This window comes from Sapajus apella, unplaced genomic scaffold, assembly GCF_009761245.1.
Source record: "Sapajus apella isolate SASKATOON/1434 unplaced genomic scaffold, GSC_monkey_1.0 scaffold130, whole genome shotgun sequence".
Classification (NCBI taxonomy): domain Eukaryota; kingdom Metazoa; phylum Chordata; class Mammalia; order Primates; family Cebidae; genus Sapajus; species Sapajus apella.
Genome location: NW_022437070.1, coordinates 3,602,609 through 3,622,141, shown reverse-complemented (window position 1 = coordinate 3,622,141; position 19,533 = coordinate 3,602,609). Strand labels below are relative to the sequence as shown.

At 42.2% G+C, this 19,533-nt stretch overlaps 1 protein-coding gene, 1 long non-coding RNA gene and 1 pseudogene across 5 annotated transcripts; 2 read left to right on the top strand and 1 right to left on the bottom strand.

The window, feature by feature from the left end:
- The first annotated feature begins 2,835 nt into the window (after positions 1–2,835).
- LOC116539654 lies at positions 2,836–3,336 on the top strand (annotated as a pseudogene).
- Positions 3,337–4,289: 953 nt separating this feature from the next.
- ZNF155 (zinc finger protein 155) lies at positions 4,290–18,693 on the top strand. Of its 4 annotated transcripts, none has more exons than XM_032262792.1 (6): positions 4,293–4,471; positions 8,713–8,813; positions 10,100–10,617; positions 12,198–12,324; positions 12,476–12,568; positions 17,335–18,693. In XM_032262792.1, exons 3-6 carry the CDS (start codon positions 10,597–10,599, stop codon positions 18,630–18,632), a joined length of 1,539 nt encoding a protein of 512 aa, XP_032118683.1. In that variant the 5' UTR covers positions 4,293–4,471; positions 8,713–8,813; positions 10,100–10,596; the 3' UTR covers positions 18,633–18,693. The 4 variants fall into 4 exon arrangements, with proteins under 4 accessions (XP_032118685.1, XP_032118683.1, XP_032118686.1 ...); XM_032262795.1 differs by having other exon boundaries at positions 10,100–10,739; XM_032262794.1 differs by lacking the exon at positions 10,100–10,617 and having other exon boundaries at positions 4,290–4,445.
- LOC116539655 lies at positions 6,581–19,260 on the bottom strand. Its single transcript, XR_004264135.1, has 3 exons — positions 19,174–19,260; positions 14,103–14,105; positions 6,581–6,592 (listed from the first exon to the last, which is right to left on the bottom strand). It is a non-coding gene; the product is annotated as an uncharacterized LOC116539655 (long non-coding RNA).
- Positions 19,261–19,533: the final 273 nt, after the last annotated feature.

The window sequence follows — 19,533 nt, the reverse complement described above, 5'->3', positions numbered from 1 at the left end:
CAGGCTGGAGTGCAATGGCGCGATCTTGGTTCACCGCAACCTCCGCCTCCTGGGTTCAGGCAATTCTCCTGCCTCAGCCTCCTGAGTAGCTGGGATTACAGGCACGCGCCACCATGCCCAGCTAATGTTTAGTATTTTTAGTAGAGACGGGGTTTCACCATGTTGACCAGGATGGTCTCGATCTCTTGACCTCGTGATCCACCCGCCTCGGCCTCCCAAAGTGCTGGGATTACAGGCTTGAGCCACCGCGCCCGGCCGTTTTTTTGTTTTTTAACAGAGTCTCACCTTGTTACTCAGGCTGGAGTGCAGTGGTATGCTCTTGGCTTACAGCAACCTCTATCTCTTGGGTTCAACCGATTCTCCTGCCTCAGCCTCCTAAGTAGCTGGGATTACAGGCATGCGCCACCACACCCGGCTAATTTTTGTATTTTTAGTAGAGACAGTTTTGCCATGTTGGCCAGGCTGGTCCTGAACCCCTGACCTCAGGTGATCCATCCGCCTCAGCCTCCCAAAGTGCTAGGATTGCAGGCATGAGCCACTCCACCTGGCCCAGACTGCTTTTTCACGTAGGACCCTGATCCATTCCTCCCCACAGGGTGGGGCCTTCAGTCACTCCAGCCAGGCGTATACTGACAGAAATCTAATCTCTACCTGGAATGGAGCTCCCAGGGGAGAGGTGACTGCTGTCTCTGTGGTTCAGTTGACAAAGCTGTTCCATCCTGCTGGCTATGGAGAGTCCGGGCAATCTGGATGAGGAAAGGTCCTTTCCCAACGCAGCACAGCTGCTCTACTAAGAGCAGCCAGACTGCTTCTGTAACTAGGTCCCTGATCTTGTTCCTCCTCACTGGATGAGCTCTCCCAACAGGAGTCTCTAGACATCTCCGACAGGAGTGTTTAGGCCAGCAACAGGTCAGTACTCCCTGGAACAGAGCTTCCAAACAAAGGGGCAGCCTGCTGTCTTTGCTATTTTGCAGCCTTCACTGGTGATACCTCCAGGCACGGGAAAAACTGAGGCAACTAGGATCTCGAGAAGACTCCCAGCAAACTGCAGCAGCCCTACATTTGCTGACAGTCAGTGCTTGACTGTTAAAAACAGTCAGAAAACAACAAGAACATCAACAAAAGACCCCACAAAAACCCCATTCAAAGGTCAGTAACCTCAAAGATTGAAAGTGGATAAGCCCACAAAGATGAGAAAAAAAAAAAAACACACCAAAAAAACCGCTGAAAACTCAGAAAGCCAGAGTGCCTCTTCTCCAAATGACTGCAGCACTTCTCCAGCAAGGGCACAGAACTGGGTAGAGGCTGTGATGGCTGGATTGACAGAAGTAGGCTTCAGAAGGTGGGTAATAATGAAGTTTGCTGAGCTAAAGGAGCACGTCATAACCCAATGCAAAGAAGCTAAGAATCATAATACAGGAGCTGATGACCAGAATAGCCAATTTAGAGAGGACCATAACTGACCAGATGGAGCTAAAAAACACAAGAACTTGACAATGCAATCACAAGTATCAATAGTAGTATAGACCAAGAGGAGGAAAGAGATTCAGAGCTTGAAGACTTATCTTTCTGACATAAGACAGGCAGACAAGAATAGAGAAAGAGTGAAGAGCAATGAACAAAACCTCTTGAGAAATATGGAGTTGTGTAAAAAGACTGAACATATGACTGATTGGGGAAAGAGGTGGGGAGGATGGAAAAAAGTTGAAAACATACTTTAGGACATTATCCAGGAGAGCTTTCCAAACCTAGCATGACAGGCCAACATTCAAATTCAGGAAATACAGAGAACCCCAGTAAGATATTCCGCAAGAAGATCAACCCCAAGACACATAATCATCAGATTCTCTAAGGTCAGAATTTAAAAATGTAAAGGGCAGTCAGAGAGAAAGAAACATCAGGTCACCTACAAAGGGAAGCCCATCAGACTAACAGCAGACCTCTCAGTGGAAATCCTACAAGCCAGAAGTTATTGGGGGTAAATATTCAGCATTCTTGATGAAAAGAATTTCTTAACCAGAACTTAGTATCTGGCCAAACTAAGCTTTATATGCAAAGAAATAGGATCCTTTTCAGACAAACAAATGCTGAGAGAATTCATCACCACCAGGCCTGCCTTGCAAGAGTTACTGAAGTAAGCACTAAATGTGGAAAGGAAAAACCATTACCAGCCACTACAAAACACACTGAAGCACATATACCAGTGACACTATAAAGCAGCTGCATAAACAAGTCTGCAAAATATGCAAGTCTGCATCATGATGACAGGATCAAATTCACACATAACAATACTAATATCAAATGTAAATGGGCTAAATGCCCCAATTAGAAGACACAGAAGTGCAAGCCAGATAAAGAGCCAAGACCCATCAATACACTGTCTTCAAGGGACCCATCACACATGCAAAGACACACATAGGCTCAAAGGGATGAAGGAAAATTTACTAAGAAAACAAATCGAAAAAAGCAGGAGTTACAATTTTAGTTTTTGACAAAGCAGGCTTTAAACCAACAAAGATTTAAAAAAAAAAAAAAGACAAAGCAAGGCATTACATAATGGTAAAGTGTTCAACAAGAAAAGCTAACTATTCTAAATATATAAGCACCCAATACCAGAGGACCCGGATCCAAAAAGCAGGTTCTTAGAGACCTACAAAGAGACTTAAAGCCCCACACAGTAATAATGGGAGACTTAAACACTCCACTGACCATATTAGATCATTGAGACAAAATTAACAAAGATATTGGGGACCTTAACTCAGCTCTGGATCAAGCAGACCTGATAGATATCTGCAGAACTCTCCACCCCAAAATAACAGAATATACATTTTTCTCATTGCTGCACAGCACTTAAAAATGAATCACATAATTGGAAGTAACACACTCCTCAGCAAATGCAGAAGAACTGAAATCATAACAGTCTCTCAGACAATAGCACAATCAAATTGAACTTGAGATTAAGAAATTCACCCAGGTATTTGGAAACACAGAGTGAGAACTTTTCCCGTGTTGCAGGCTAACAATGGACACTCAGAAGGACATTCAACCTCCAAAGCAGCAACCAATGATATACATCTGTGGAGAATGTCACACAGAAAATGAAATAAAATCTAGGGATCCAATCAATTGCAGAGAATGTGGATTCAGAATAATGTACAAGAAAAGGACTAAAAGATTGGTTGTTTTTGATGCTCGATGAAACCTGGGAATTCAGAGGAATGTCTTCACTTAGATTTGCTCTCTCAATGTTTCTAATTGTTGCATAGCTTTCGATTTTGCATACAGTAGTTCCTCCTTATCTTCAGGGGATGCATCCCAAGGCCCCAAGTGGACTCCTAAAACCTCAGATAGTACCAAACCTTTATACACCGTTTTTTTCTATATATACATACTGATGATAAAGTGTAATGTATAAATTAAGCATAGCAAGAGATTAATAAAATAGAACAATGATAACTTTTAAAAAAAGAAATTCACCCAAAAAATTAAAAATGAAATTAACATAAGACCACACAACTATGTGGAAATTGAATAACATGCTTCTGAATGACTTCTGGGTAAATAATGAAATTAAGAAAGAAATCAAATTATTTAAAACTAATGAGACTAAAGACACAACGTACCAGAATCTCTGGGATGCAGTTAAAGAAGCGTAAGATGGAAATTTATAGTACTAAATGCCTACATCAAAAAGCTGGAAATATCTCAAGTTAACAATCTAATATCACAACTAAAATAAGAACAAAGAGCAAACCCCAAAGCTAGGAGAATACAGGAAATAAGATCAGAACAGAACTGAGGGAGATAGAAACACAAAAAAATCTTTCAAAAAATTAACAAATCCAGGAGCTGGTTTTTTGGGGGAAAAAATTAGTAAGACTGCTAGCTAGACTAATAAAGTAGAAAAGAGAGAAGACTCCAACACAATCAGAAATGATAAGGGGTATGTCACCACTGACCCCTCAGATATACAAGCGACCATCAGAGAATACTATAAACACCTCTCTGCACATAAACTAGAAAATCTTGAAGAAATGAATAAATTTCTGGACCCATACACCCTACCAAGGCTGAATCTGAAAGAAACGCCTGTGGCAGTTTAGTTGCCGCTTGGATGCGCAGAAAATTTGGCTCCCGCAGGCGTTTCCGCGAGTAAGTTGGGAGGCCTGCGAATTTTGGCTCAGGCAGGAGAACCTGTGAATTCTGGGAAGTGGAGTCCATTTGCTCTGTGGAGTCCTGGGAACTTTGGCTCAGGCAGGCGGATTCGGGGGATTCTGGGAAGTGTAGTCCAGACGCTCTGTGGCATGCAGACACTTCCGGTCTCCGAGCAGGACGTTGCTACTTTGCTTACCAAGGTGGTTTGAGCCAACTCTGTGTCTTGACGGTCTTTGCGAAAGTGAACCGGTTGTTAGGGGCCCCTAACGACCTGGCGGTCAATTAAGAGGGTAAGAAGCCCTGGCGAAGACCTGAGGTTTGGAAATGCGAGGGTGGGCAGGAGGGTTTGTTGCCGTCGGCGGAGCCCTCTGGCGTTGCGAGCTGTACTCGCGTCCACAGGAGGAGTCTTCGGGGGACGGGGGACAGGGGACGGTGCGCGGGGGGAAAACCCTGTCTGGTCTTGTGTGCCTGTGTTGAGGGTTTTCCAGGTCTTTGACCTCGCTCATTCAGCCTCCCTCCACCTACGTGTGCGACCTCTTTCTCGCAATATAACGTGGGGTGTTGCTTAATCTCATTGCCGTTTTTAAAATTAGGATTTTAGGACCATCCTGATAGACTTGTTTTAGGAGTTGAAAGTTGTGGTATAAAACAAAGCCTTAACAGCCCCTGTCACTTGAGCTCTTGTTAATTTCCCGCGAAGTGGTCAGGTCCCCGGGTGGGGTCAGAGCTCCAGCTGCCCCGGCCCTTCTCTCGCATCCCGGCAGGACGCTGGATGATCCCGGATGCCTCTGACCTCTTTTTAGGAAGGCGAGGGTTGCCTCCAGCCTTCACGAAGCGGGGGAAGCATTTAACTTTTAACCCGGACGGCGACTCAGTCAGGGTGTTTCCCGGCTTTCTCCTTCCCCAGCCTGACCTTTCCAAAAGAGCTGCAGGGAGGGGCTTGGCTACTGAGGGCAAAGTTCTACGCGAGTGGTCCTTGACTTTTTTTCCTTTTTAAAAAGTGTTATTTACTTTGTTAGTCCGTTATTATTATTATTATTATTATTTGAGAACGAGTTTGGCTCTGTGTCCAGGCTGGAGTGCAGCAGTGGAGCGATCTCAGCTCACTGCAACCTCGGCCTCCTGGGTTCAAGCGGTTCTCCTGCCTTAGCCTCCCGAGTAGCTGGGATTACAGGTATGTGCCGCCGTGTCCGGCTTATTTTTGTATTTTTAGTAGAGACCAGGTTTTACTATGTTGGCCAGGCTGGTCTTGAACCGGTGGTCTCAAGTGATCTGCCCACCTCGGCCTCCCAAAGTGCTGGAATTACAGGCGTGAGCCACTGCTCCAGGCCGGGTTTTTTCTTTTACAGAGATGTTCACTTCAACCAAGAGTGTATAGGATGTGTCCTTGGGCATGGGAATTGATAATAATTAAGCTTTAATTGGTAACTTCATTCTAAGGGCTTTATGGAAATGAATACCTTTAAGCCAGGCCACACCGTGGCTCTGTGGAAAGGTATTGCTCTTTCCATTTTAAATATGGTAGTGAGATACCAGGTGCATAGTTACTGAAGTAAGAGGTGGAGCTGGAGTTGGAGTCAGGATCAGAGCCTGAATTCATCATTCCTTGGATACATTTTCATTTCGGCAGAGCAACTAGCTGGAATCAGGTGGGGAAAGCAAGTTAGGTCTTGATTGAAAAGACCTTGAGAGAAAGGCTCATGGACTTGGACCTCTGTAGGAATCTTTTAAAAATTTGTCAACATTTTGTTTCGCTTTTTATAAGGATTTTGTATTGTTGTGGAACCATATCATTGCGGAACAATTTGAAATTAGATAAATAGGAGAAAAAAATGTTTTAATTCAACATGTAAAGGTAATAGCTGTCTGACAGACGTGATAGAACTTCCAGTTATCCCCCATTTCTTTCTTTCTTGTAGTCCCAGCTACTTGGGAGGATGAGACAAGAGTCTTGCTCTGTCGCCCAGGCTGGAGTGAGGTGGCACGATCCCAGCTCACTGCAACCTCTGCCTCCCAGGTCCAAGCAATTCTCCTGTCTCATCCTCCCAAGTAGCTGGGACTACAGGCAGCTCCCACCATGCCCAGCTAATTTTTGTATTTTTAGTAGAGACGGGGTTTCACCATATTGGTCAGGCTGTTCTCAAACTCCTGACCTCAGGTGATCCATCTGCCTCAGCCTCCCAAAGTGCTGGGATTACAGGCGTGAGCCAGCGCTCCCGGCCTCCCCCATATCTTCTTAGTCTTTCTAATCATCCTTTTTTAGTCTTTCTTTGTGTCTATTTGTATATTTATTTAGAAACATTTAAAAATTGTTATAATATCTTAATGTGTTTTCTCATATTTCTTTATGGAAATTTTTAAATACTGCTAATACAGAATAAACTAGCAAACTGCCATATTATGTCGTGCTCACTTATTCCCATTGTTATCCTTATGACTATTTCCTGGTAGCTTAAAACTTTTCATTTTTATATCATTTCAAAGCTATAGGAAAGTTGCAAAAATAGTATAAGAAATTCCCATATACTCTTTACCCAGATTTGCAATTGTTTACATTTTTCCTGTTTGCTTTTCCTGTTTCCTGTTTGCTGGTGACCATCAGCCAAATACTACCAGGAACATACCTGTAACCAGAGACTATTGATTGTAGATTTCTGCAGCAAGGAAGCCCACATTCCATGGTGATCATGGAGTGACTTGCTAAGAGGTGTTTAGAAAGGGCATGTTATAGGGTTTCACGTAACATGCTACATAATATTAGACATTATATTAAATGATATTTATTAAATATTAGATGTCTGTTAAAACTAATTGTGCTTATAGTGTTATAATTAGATAGTGCTAGATAACATATTCCATAACATCATATTATCTAATGTGTGGTTCCATTCATTTGAAGTCCTCACAACTATCCTCTATCTCCCCCACCCTTCACCCTGCCCTCAGTTTAAAGCCTAATTATATGCATTGTGTTTAGTCATCACGTATTCTATCTTTAATGTGGAAGGATTTCACAGCCTTTGTCTTTTATGTACAAGGTATTTTTTAAGAGTATAGGCAAGTGATTTGGGAGAAAGACATTCATTGGGATTTTTCTGATATATTTCATGTTTAGGTTTAGATCATGTATAGTTATCGCTTCTGGGCCTTTTGGCTAAGATCAAGTGCAGATTATATATTGTTGGTGGGAATACCACCAAAGTGATAAGGTTTCCTACTTATTGTAACATAACAGGGGCCAAATGATGTTGGTTTGGCCCTTCATTGGTGATCTCTACTTTGTCATTTGGCCAAGATGATGTCTTTCAGATTTATCCACTGTAAAATTACCTTTTTAAAAAAATAATAAAGTTTCTTCTGGGGAGATACATTATTAATGAGCAGTCACTATAAAGGTGAACTTACAGTTCTCTCACATTTATTTATTAGTTTCTCCAATTATAAATATCAATATGGAATATTTGGACTTGGTCCCACAAAATTAATTTTGAAAACCATATTAATATGGACTTGGCCGGGCGCGGTGGCTCAAGCCTGTAATCCCAGCACTGTGGGAGGCCGAGGTGGGTGGATCACGAGGTCAAGAGATCGAGACCATCCTGGTCAACATGGTGAAACCCCATCTCTACTAAAAATACAAAAAATTACCTGGGCATGGTGGCCCATACCTGTAATCCCAGCTACTCAGGAGGCTGAGGCAGGAGAATTGCCTGAACCCAGGAGGCGGAGGTTGCGGTGAGCCGAGATCGCGCCATTGCACTCCAGCCTGGAGTGCAAGAGCGAAACTCCGTCTCAAAAAAAAAAAAAAAAAAAATGTGGACTCGGTCTTGTTAAGTTAAATGACAGGTAGATTAACAATTTTTTTTCCAACTCTATTGAAGTGTATTTTACATATCATAGCATTCACCAGTTTCAGGTATACAACTCAGTGATCTTTAGAAATTTCACAGAGTGTTTTTGCCATCATCATGATTCAGTTTAGACCATTTTCATTCCCCAGTTGGACTCCTTGTGCCCACTTACAGTTAAAACTCATTTTCAGGCTGGGCATGGTGGCTCATGCCTGTAACCTCAGCATTTTGGGAGGCTGAAGTGGGAGGTATAGCTTGAGCTCAGAAGTTTGAGACCAGCCCGGGCAACATAGCAAGACCCCACCTCTTAAAAAATAAAAACTCATTCTCACCTCAAATCTGGAGCAACCACTAACTTATTTTCTCTCTGTATACTGTTACCTATTATGGATATTTCATATAAATGGGATCCTATAATCCATGGGTTTTGTGATTGGCTTCTTTCATTCATCATTTAGCTTGCTTACAAGCTCTGCATGTTGTAGCTCGAGTCAGTACTTCATTCCTTTAAATTTTCAAATAACATTCCATTGTATGGGTACGCCATCATTTGTCTATGCTTTTACCCAGAGGAAGGCATTTTGGTTGTGTGGAGTTTGGGGTTATTATGAATAATGCTGCTGTAATCGTTCATGTGCTCATTTACCATACACATCTGTATTGGTGGGTGTCACCCATGGCAACCCTTTCATGTCTTTTTCTGCAGACAGTGGCATGTGTCAGGCAGGATTCCTCCTTCCTTCAAACTGCATCACTCAGGAGTCTGCAAATTCCCCAACATAGGAGAAAAAAATGACCTCATTCAAGGTGAGTGGGGCGTGCCTCTCTTGATGTTAAAATTCCATCTCACTACATATACTGTCATGTGTTTTTCTTTGTCGTGAGAAGACTCAAGGAGAAGATAGGCATTTGGGGAGCTGTTGTGTGCCAGGTGCTTACCTTTATCTCTTTTGTGTTGACTGCATTTGGTTTTTGCTTTTGTTTTGGTTTGATTTTACCATTATTTATTTTATGGAATAGAAAAATTAGTAGGAACGGGCCAGGTGCAGTGGCTTGCACCTGTAATCTCAGCACTTTGGGAGGCTGAGGTGGGCGGATCACCTGAGGTGGGGAGTTCAAGTCCAGGCTGGCCAACATGGAGAAACCCCACCTCTAAAAAAAAAATTAGTAGGAATGAACAGTGCTCCCACTTCATTACCTCCCTTCTCTCAAATTATCCCTTTTTATCTTATGCTGTTTCTCATATACATTCATAACTGTATTTGTATTGATGGTATACATCTAACTGTAAACTGTACTTTTTTTTTTTTTTTTTTTTGGAGATGGAGTTTCGCTCTTGTTACCCAGGCTGGAGTGCAATGGCGCGATCTCGGCTCACCACAACCTCCGCCTCCTGGGTTCAAGCAATTCTTCTGCCTCAGCCTCCTGAGTAGCTGGGACTACAGGCACGTGCCACCATGCCCAGCTAATTTTTTTGTAGTTTTAGTAGAGACGGGGTTTCACCATGTTGACCAGGATGGTCTCGATCTCTTGACCTCGTGATCCACCTGCCTCGGCCTCCCAAAGTGCTGGGATTACAGGCTTGAGCCACCGCGCCCGGCCTTAACTGTACTCTTTATATGTTATATAATCTAACATTTTTATGGTTGCACCATATTACTGTTAAATTGGAATATCTTTTTATTGATAACTACCTCACACACATAGGCAGATTTTTTTCCCACAAAGTAATTTTGAAAACCATATGCCATTTTAGCTCAATTTTGAAAGAGTACTTTTGACATGTACCACACTGGCTGTTTTGTAGATAGAATATTTTAACTTGGCACAGAACAACAGGTTATAACTGCTGCTCCACACAAATGTTGTTGGAGTTTTCACACAGGAAGAGCTAGATTCTGTGTTCTCCATGTCTCAGGCATACTCTGCATGTGTTTTATTTACTGGTCTCTTAGTCATTTATGTAGTAGAAAGCCTTCATTTAAAATGCCCAGTGACACTGAGATTTGCCAGTCACTTGTGTTCTGTTCCTACATTTACTCCTCAGAGCAGCAGAATGAGAAGGTTCCTGGTCTCTTCTTCCTCTTAAACAGGTGAAATATGAGAAACCTGCTCAAGTGTACACAGGCAACCAAGGGATAGGAGCATTAGCCATTTGGCTCAAGTGAAAGAGGATTCTCCATTGAACCTGTGCCCTGTGGTGTGGGTGTCTGGAGTGCCCTTTGAGCGATGGTGTCCCTAGGTGGCGCTGCTCCTCCCTGTCCCTACTTGATGTGACCTCTTGTCACATGTCACTCTGACATGGCATCTACTCCAGACACTGAACGAAGTACACCGATTACCATAGTTGTTACAGAAAATCTTTAAATCCCTTATGGCAAAAGATGCCTCACACAATGTTACCAGAAGAAATAACAACCTGGGGCAATAATGTTTCCCACGTGGATACCTAAAGATGATAAAATCGAAAGTCAAAATCTTGTACACAGAATCAAGGAAAAACTCTAAACAGGTAGGAACAAAGGACACTAAAAGTCCAGTGTGCCAATGTAAAAGGAGAAATAGAAATGGCCAATAGCCTTGAAAAGTGATGGTTTTCATCTATAATCAAGTAAGTGAGAATAATAGAATGTTCCTTAATCAGATTACCAAGACTGTGGGAATATTTATAGCATGCTCTTGGCCATCATGAAGAGAACCAAAGTACTTGTATTCTATTGAAAGATTATGGAGGTAGGTAAAAAACTGGGAAGAAAGCTTGCAGTTATATGATCACAGTTCTAAATGTGCTTATTTTTTGATGTTTTAATTTTCATTTGAAATTATAACTTTAAACAATGAGAGAGGAGAGTAAGATGTTCTTACATCTTACTATGTCATTACTTAAAAATGATGCTCTTTATAGGATTGATAATGAAAATATGTAAAATTAAATTTTCTTTACTGTAGCTAAAAGTAGATCATCAGTTCTCTGGAACACTATGCAGCCATGAAATAGATAATACTAGTAACAACAGTAAAAATAATTCCACCTAATGTTCATTAAACACTTAGTCAATGGCGCAGATGCTTCCAAATGCTGTATATTTCCTTGTTTAATTCTTTAAACACTGTGCCATGTAAGAACTATTACTTAGAAAGGAAACTAATTCCTGTAGGCAAACATGTTTAGGGCCACACAGCTAGGAAGGGGCGGACCCTTAGGATGTGCAGTGTTGCATTCTGGCTTCTGATCAGGACAGTGAGGGCTGCAATTAACATGTGGTTTGTACTTTGAGAGTAGAGGACATACTATATAGCTATACCACACAGCTGTCCATGCAGGTACTGTGGAGCAGGTTCACTCTGCACTGATTACCAACTTGGGTGAGTCCTGTGAGACAGAACACGATCTCACTCAACTAATTATATGAAGCAGATTTGTTATCTACAGATCGGCAGCAAGGGAACACAGAAGTGTAGGATACATTGTGAGGTGGCCACCAAGGCTGAGGAAAACTTCCTGGGATGGACAAAATCTAGACCCCACTTCCACCAGAGCAGAGGTACCCCAGAAGGCAGCCTTCCCCTTATATACCTTAGGGGCAACATGACTTACTGGGCACTTTCTCCCTAACTCAAGACGTTACCTTCCTTAGGAAGGACAGGAACATTGCATTGCTAGTAGGTTCTGTGTTTATGCTTCAGAACTATAAGCAAGAAAGAATGATTCAAGGCCACCCTGAAAATTATCCCACAATTACCTAAAACTCGTTAGTTTAGCAAATACTAAAGAAAAGTGATAGCATCCAGGGTTTGAACATGAGAGAGGAGGACAATGGGCCTTACTCAACAAGGTTGGGACTGAATTGTTTAATGTTTCTGGGGAAGTTGGCAAAATTTGTTGAACCTATGTATAGGTAGCCCAGGATACAGCTTGTGGAGTCCTAGAGGGTTACATACACAAGTAGACTCAGTGAGAGCACAAAGTAAATGTATGGGACTTCATTACTGCACTTCTGGTGGAGTTCAGGAAAATCAGTGTGTGCCATTGTCAGGATATAGGCAGAATGAGTGGGAATTCTATAAGCTGACCTACATCTCTCAATATGGAGAACAACTTTCCACTTATCTCCTTCACCAGCTCAATGCCGCTCCTTCCCCGGTAGTCTTTGGTCATAAGATTGAGGTTATGTCTTCTTGATATTGTAGGAGGCAGTGACCTTCAAGGACGTAGCTGTGTTCTTCACTGAGGAGGAGCTGGGGCTGCTGGACCTTGCCCAGAGGAAGCTGTACCGAGATGTGATGCTGGAGAACTTCAGGAACCTGCTGTCAGTGGGTGAGTACAGAATGACAGGCCCCAGGAGTGGCTTTGTACCTTAGAGTGCTCAAGTTTGAGTGTGCATTGGGGACCTACATTTCCAGTAAATTTTGCCTAAATATTACCCAGAATGTGTTGGGAGTCAGCACATGACTTTACCTATTCACAGGGCATCAACCATTCCACCAAGATGTTTTCCACTTCCTAAGGGAAGAAAAGTTTTGGATGATGGAGACAGCAACCCAAAGAGAAGGAAATTCAGGTGAGAACTAAGCCTCTGTGCATCCTTCTACATGACTCTCCCACCTGTTGTGCTTCTGTCTGTGCCCATTTGCATTGCTCTGATGTAAATGACCACATCTCTTTTCTGGATTATTACAACTGCCTTCCAGCTGGTGGCCCTGTTCCCACCCTTCCCACCCTAATATCTGTTCATATGGCAGCCAAAGCGATCCTTAGGAAATGGAAGTCAGATCATCATTCCTCTCCTCAAAAGTTTTTATGGCTTCTTATTTTTATTATTGTTACAACCTCTTTAAGTGCATCTTAGAGACCTATGTGGTCTGCTCTTCATCCTGTTCTGCCTCTCTGACTACATATGTCCTTTCCCTCTTTCTCCATCATTTCCAGCGACATTTCTTCCTTGCTGTTTCTCTGTTCTGCCAAGGGCACTGTATTGCCTGTTGTGGTAACCAATGTCCACAAACTTAGTGGACTGAACAAAAATATTTATTAACTCTCTGTTCTTTAGGCCTGAAGTCTGATACATCTCATTGGGCAAAAAGCAAAGTGGCCCTAAAGCTTCGTTCCTGTCTAGACGTTCTTGGAGGGAAAGCTTCACTTTGGTTTACCAGTGTCTAGGCACTGCCCACACTCCCTGGCCCTTGTTTCACTTCTTCATCTTCAAAGGCAGCTACTTTGTATCTCTGACTATTCTTCCATAATATCATTCCCTCTGCCACTCTTCTTAAGCCTTTGTCTTCTACTTTTCGGGTCCCTTGTGATTGTATTGGTCACTCCTGCATAATCCAGGAAGATCTTCCTACCTTTTGCTTAGGTGACTAGTGACCTTAATGGCATCTGCCGTTTTAATCCCCCTTGCTGTATAACATAATAGGAAGGCTGACTGTATATTGCAGAACAGTTTTTTTGGCCTGCTGTTTGCTGCTTATCCAATTCTGACTTTCTTAGGTTCCTTTGACATGATTGGTTTTAGGTGTGTACAGTTGACCCACGTCCCATGGAAATTTCTAACCATTGTTTTTATGAACACACTGAGTAAGATGCCTTCCCTGAGACTTACCCTGGAGCTTTTCTTAGAGAGCATATTTATATCTGGGCAGAAATTCCTTGTGAATGAGGATTTCCAGCTACATTTCCTTTGAAAGATTTATACCCACCTGCAGCCCATTTGCTTTTTCCAAAGTCAGTATGCACTTGACTGCCCCCAGGTTTCACTTTCTTCCTACTAGAAGGGGAAGAATGAGGGTGAGGGGACACAAGTCACAGAGCTGAACATTTACTCTATTTCTGGTCCTCTTTCTTCATAAATGTGGTGTATATTTCTGCATCTTTATGTCATACAAAAGCTACTTTGCATCACATACACTAATGTGGTGTATGCAGAAGTATACACCACATTCTTCCATAATCTCATGGATTATGTCAAACATATTAAAGGATATATATTTTACACAATTTTTTCTTGATTTTTATAGAGATTTAGTGCTGTACTTTGAACTGGTAAACTTTCTGACCTGGTAGGAATTGGGAAACTGCCCTCTCAAACCGAAAACATCCTGAAGATTCTCCGTTCTCTTTAAGGCCTCTTATTTATTAAGTCACAATGTATTAAATATATCCATGTACCACTGTGTTCCAATAGGTATACACTTAATCTATTAATCAACCTTTGCAACTTAACTTTCCATTGGAAAAATTTACTTAATTCGGGACTTGGTATTATCCTGACACATTGTTGAATGTTTTGTGTGCATGAGACATAGTAAGAAGCACATCTTTCAATATAATCAAGACAAACGTTTTTCAGGCCTATTGATGTGTATGAATGACTCTAGTAGGCACTTTATGTAAGGACCACTTTCCTGCTTGTCATGATGCTGTGATAATTTACATTCTAGTTTTTTGTAAATGTTTATTGTAGAGTTTAAATGTATTTCATAGCTTGCTAATGTATAGTCTTCAATATAAAAAAGTTATAAAGTAACTATTTATCTGCATCATAGGCTTTCTTTTCATTCCAAGTGATTCTTTACATCTTTGATTGTCTGCTCAGGAGCATCCCCCTTTGAAGACCCCTGGAAGGACAGCCTTTCAGATTCCCCTCAAAACTGCAGCTGTCTGTCCCTGTATTCTTTCAGATAACCAAGTTACTGTCCATATCAAAATAGAAAAATAAGATTAAGTATTTTATACATGCTGTGCAAAATTCTTGTTCAGGAACACTTTGAAAGTGTACATACAAACACTACGAGGTGTTTGATGTTTAACATTGTGAAGAGTTCAACCAACTACAAAATTTACTGAGATTTTATAGAGAACTGCTCTCACTTCACACCAAATTTGGGAGGTTTTCAAAACTACCTTCACATTCAGTAATTTTCTAAACTCTCAGAGCTCACTGAATACTTTTATTCTCAGAGTGACTGATTTTTACAGTGAAGAGATATATATTATACTTAGAGAAAAACCAAGTAAGACAGAGTCCAGATGAGAAGAACCAAATGGGGACCTTCTATTGTATTCTCCTGGTAGAGTAGGATGTGTCACATTCCCAGGATTAAAGTATGTCTTAGACTCAAAGTAACTGCCAGTCACAGAAACTCACCTGACTGCTGGGATCCAGAGTAATTATTAGGTCTCCATTATGGAACCATTATTGGTTCATTAATTTCTAGGTGATTAATCAGTCTCCCGGTCCACTAATTCTTTGTGACCTAAAACTCCACCTTAAATCACATTGATGTTATTTCTGACATGGAAAGGAGCATCTCTTACCCTCAATCCCCAAAGAATCTGCCAGCCACAACTGCAAATTATATTGTTTCACTATGCAGAGTGATCCAGTGTTTGCCCTCAAGGCATCCAGGACACTCTCCTTAGGTATGACACTTCAGGATCCTAGAGATTAGCTCTCAGATGCTGAGGACAAAGTCCCAACCTCTTTTTAGTTAGGTTAATTTTTTTTTTTTTTTTTTTGGCCGGGCATGGTGGCTCACGCCTATAATCCCAGCACTTTGGGAGGCCGAGGTGGGTGAATCACGAGGTCAAGAGATCAAGACCATCCTGGTCAACATGGTGAAACCACGTCTCTACTAAAAATACAAAAATTAGCTGGGCATGGTGGCACACTCCTGTAGTCCCAGCTACTCAGGAAGCTGAGGCAGAATTGCTTGAACCCAGGTGGCAGGTGGCGGAGGTTGCGGTGAGCCGAGATCGAGCCATTGCACTCCAGCTTAGGTAACAAGAGCGAAACTCTGTCTCAAAAAAAAAAAAAAAAACCTCTGCCTTCTAGGTTTAAGCAATTCTCTTGCCTTAGCCTCCTAAGTAGCTAGAACTATAGGCATGTGCCATCAGGCCTGGCTGATTTTTTTGTATTTTTAGCAGAGATGGGATTTCAAGGCCAGGTTGGTCTTGAACTCCTGACCTCAAGTGTTCTGCCCTCATTGCCCTCCCAAAGTGTTGGGATTACAGGCGTGAGTCACTGTACCCAGCTTTTTTTTTTTTGAGACAGGGTCTCACTCTGTCACCCAAGGCTCACTGCAACTTTCACCTCCCAGGCTCAAGCAATCCTCCTACCTCAGCCTCCCTAGTAGCTGGGACTACAGGAGTGCGGCACTACGCCCAGCTAATTTTTTATTTTTAGGAGGTATGGGGTTTCGCTATATTGCCCAGGCTGGCCTTGAACTCCTGGACTCAAGTGATCAATCCCACAGTGCTGGGACTACAGGGTTGAGCCACCACACTTGGCCTAGGTTAACTTCTTTATAAGGATATACAGCATAAAGACAAATATAGAAAGTATTGATTATGTTATTGCTTTTCCTTAAAGTTCCTTCATATTTCATTATGTACATACATTTTTAGTTTCGTAATTTATAATGCAAGATTTTAGACTGACTAGGAAACTCATTAGAAATAGTAATAAGTTGGGTGGGTACGGTCGTTCTCGCCTGTAATGCCAGCACTTTGGGAGGCCGGGGCGGGTGGATATCACCTGAGGTCAGGAGTCAGGAGTTTGAGACCAGACTGGCCAACATGATGAAACATTGTCTCTACTAAAAACACAAAAATTAGCCATGTGTAGTGTTGCACACCTGTAATCTCAGCTACTCGGGAGGCTGAGGTGGGATAATCACTTAAACGCAGGATGCAGTGAGCCAAGATTGCACCATTGCACTCCAGCCTGGGTGACAGAGTTAGACTCTGTCTCAAAAAAAAAAAAAAAAAGAAAAGAAAAGAAATAGTAGCAAGTTAAATGTATGTATCATATTTTTTTTTTTTTGAGAAGGAGTTTCACTCTTGCTACCCAGGCTGGAGTGCAATGGTGCGATCTCGGCTCACCACAACCTCCGCCTCCTGGGTTCAGGCAATTCTCCTGCCTCAACCTCCTGAGTAGCTGGGATTACAGGCATGCGCCACCATGCCCAGCTAATGTTTTTTGTATTTTTAGTAGAGAAGGGGTTTCACCATGTTGACCAGGATGGTCTCGATCTCTTGACCTCGTGATCCACCCGCCTCGGCCTCCCAAAGTGCTGGGATTACAGGCTTGAGCCACCGCGCCCCGCCAAATGTATGTATCATATTTTTAAATGAAGTCTATTATTGAGACATGATGTCATTCTGAATTGGCCTCATACAAACCAGAAATCAGGGTGTACTTGGAAAACACAAACTGAACATTCTCTGTATTCATTAAAGTTTAATGTCATGTCCTAACTGTGAAACCTTGAAAGCACTGAATAAAGTCTTTACCTGTACACATCTCTTAAATCTGTGTCCTTATAGGAGGCAAGATCCAAACTGAGTTGGAGTCTGTTCCAGAAGCAGGAACACATGAGGAGTGGTCCTGCCAGCAAATCTGGGAACAAACTACAAATGACTTAACCAGGTCTCAGGACTATATCATAAATAACTCTCAATTCTTTGAACATGGTGATTTCCCCTCCCGGGTTGAAGCAGGACTGCGCATAATTCACACAGGACAGAAACCTTCCCAGGGTGGGAAGTTTAAACCGTCCTTCAGTGATGTCTCCGTCTTTGATCTTCCTCAGCAATTACACACAGGACAGAAGTCTCATACATGTGATGAGTGTGGAAGAAGCTTCTGTTACATCTCAGTTCTTCATATTCATCAGAGAGTCCACACTGGAGAGAAACCATTCAAATGTGAGCAGTGTGGGAAAGGTTTCAGTCGTAGATCAGCACTTAATGTTCATCATAAATTACACACAGGCGAGAAACCTTATATTTGTGAGGAATGTGGAAAGGCCTTCATTCACGATTCCAAGCTTAAGGAACATAAGAGAATCCATACTGGGGAGAAGCCATTCAAATGTGATGTATGTGGTAAGAGCTTCCATTTTAAGTCAAGACTTAAGAGCCATTCTATGGTTCACACAGGAGAAAAACCATTTAGGTGTGATACATGTGATAAGAGCTTTCATCAGAGATCAGCACTTAATAGGCATTGCATGGTCCACACAAGAGAGAAACCATACAAATGTGAGCAGTGTGGAAAAGGCTTCATTGGTAGGCTAGATTTTTATAAGCATCAGGTGGTCCACACAGGAGAGAAACCATATAATTGTAAAGAATGTGGGAAGAGCTTCAGATGGTCCTCACGCCTTTTGAACCATCAGCGAGTCCACAGTGGAGAAAAACCCTTCAAATGTGAAGAATGTGGGAAGGAATTTTATACAAATTCACAACTGTCCTCCCATCAGAGAGCCCACAATGGAGAAAAGCCATATAAATGTGAGGAGTGTGGGAAGGGCTACATTAGTAGGTTTAATCTTGACTTGCACAAGAGGATCCACACAGGAGAGAGACCTTATAATTGTAAGGAATGTGGGAAGAGCTTTAGCCGGGCCTCAAGTATTTTGAATCATAAGAGACTCCACTGCCGTAAAAAACCATTCAAATGTGAGGACTGTGGAAAGAGACTTGTACACAGGACATACCATAAAGACCAACAGAGAGACCACGGTGGGGAAAACCCATCCAAATGTGAGGACTGTGGGAAACGCTACAAGAGACGCTTGAATCTGGATATACTTTTATCATTATTTTTAAATGACACATAATTGTTAATATTTATGGGGTACGGTGTGTTATTTTAATATGTGCATATAATTTATGATGAAATCAGTGTAATTGTTATATCTGTCACCTCAAACATTTACCATTTCTTCATTGGAAAATTCAAAGTCCATTTGAGAGGAATTGGTAGACAGCAAGGGAAGGGTCTGTGGAGAGCCCCTGCCGCACGGGTCAGTGCCTCATCCCCACATAACATAAAAAGCAGCCTGGGGAAGAAAATCAGGCTACAGGCACTGGTAAGGAAACCAGCACAGGGGCTTGTGACTGGAGACATGCCCATGGCTGCACAGATAGAAGAACCTCTAGCCCACTCAGGTAAAAACTTGCACAAACCTCCGGCTCACTCAGTTAAGGGAACAAACCCTGACACAAAAATGCCTTTGTCCTTTGTATAATCGTCAGGCTCCCAGAAAAGTTTCTTCTTTTGTGGGCATGAATACAGTGGGCTTGAATACAGTAGGCTTCAGTAGGTTCGGGTTGGCACTTTCCTTTGTGGAGAAGGAAAAGCCCAGCCTCTATAAAAACATCACTTCAGCTCCTGATTGGTCTCGGGCCAGGGTCCAGGACCAAGCTGAGTCATGCTTTCTCCAAGACAGCCCACAGACTAGGCACATTCCTTCCCTTGCCCAGTCCATAAAAACCTCAGACCCCAGCCTCATAGTGGGCAACTTATTTGGGTCCCCATCTCCACTGTGGAGATTAAACTTTCACTTCAATTTCACCGTTGCTTCTGTGCTTCTTAATCATCATGGACGTAAGATTAAGACTCCGGGTGATACCTCACAAGAGAGACTGCTGCAGTGTGGTGCATTTGTGAGATTACAACACATTTTTAGCAATTTGTAAATAATCAAATGTTGACGATAGTCACCTTTAGTGCTGCGG

Bases quoted from the DNA above. Each gene is read 5' to 3' on its own strand.
- ZNF155 (XM_032262792.1), top strand. From the start codon at position 10,597: ATGGTTTTCATCTATAATCAA. The intron at 12,325-12,475 runs GTGAGTACAGAA...ACCTATTCACAG, and splicing joins CAGGAACCTGCTGTCAGTGG to GGCATCAACCATTCCACCAA. The intron at 12,569-17,334 runs GTGAGAACTAAG...GTGTCCTTATAG, and splicing joins CCAAAGAGAAGGAAATTCAG to GAGGCAAGATCCAAACTGAG.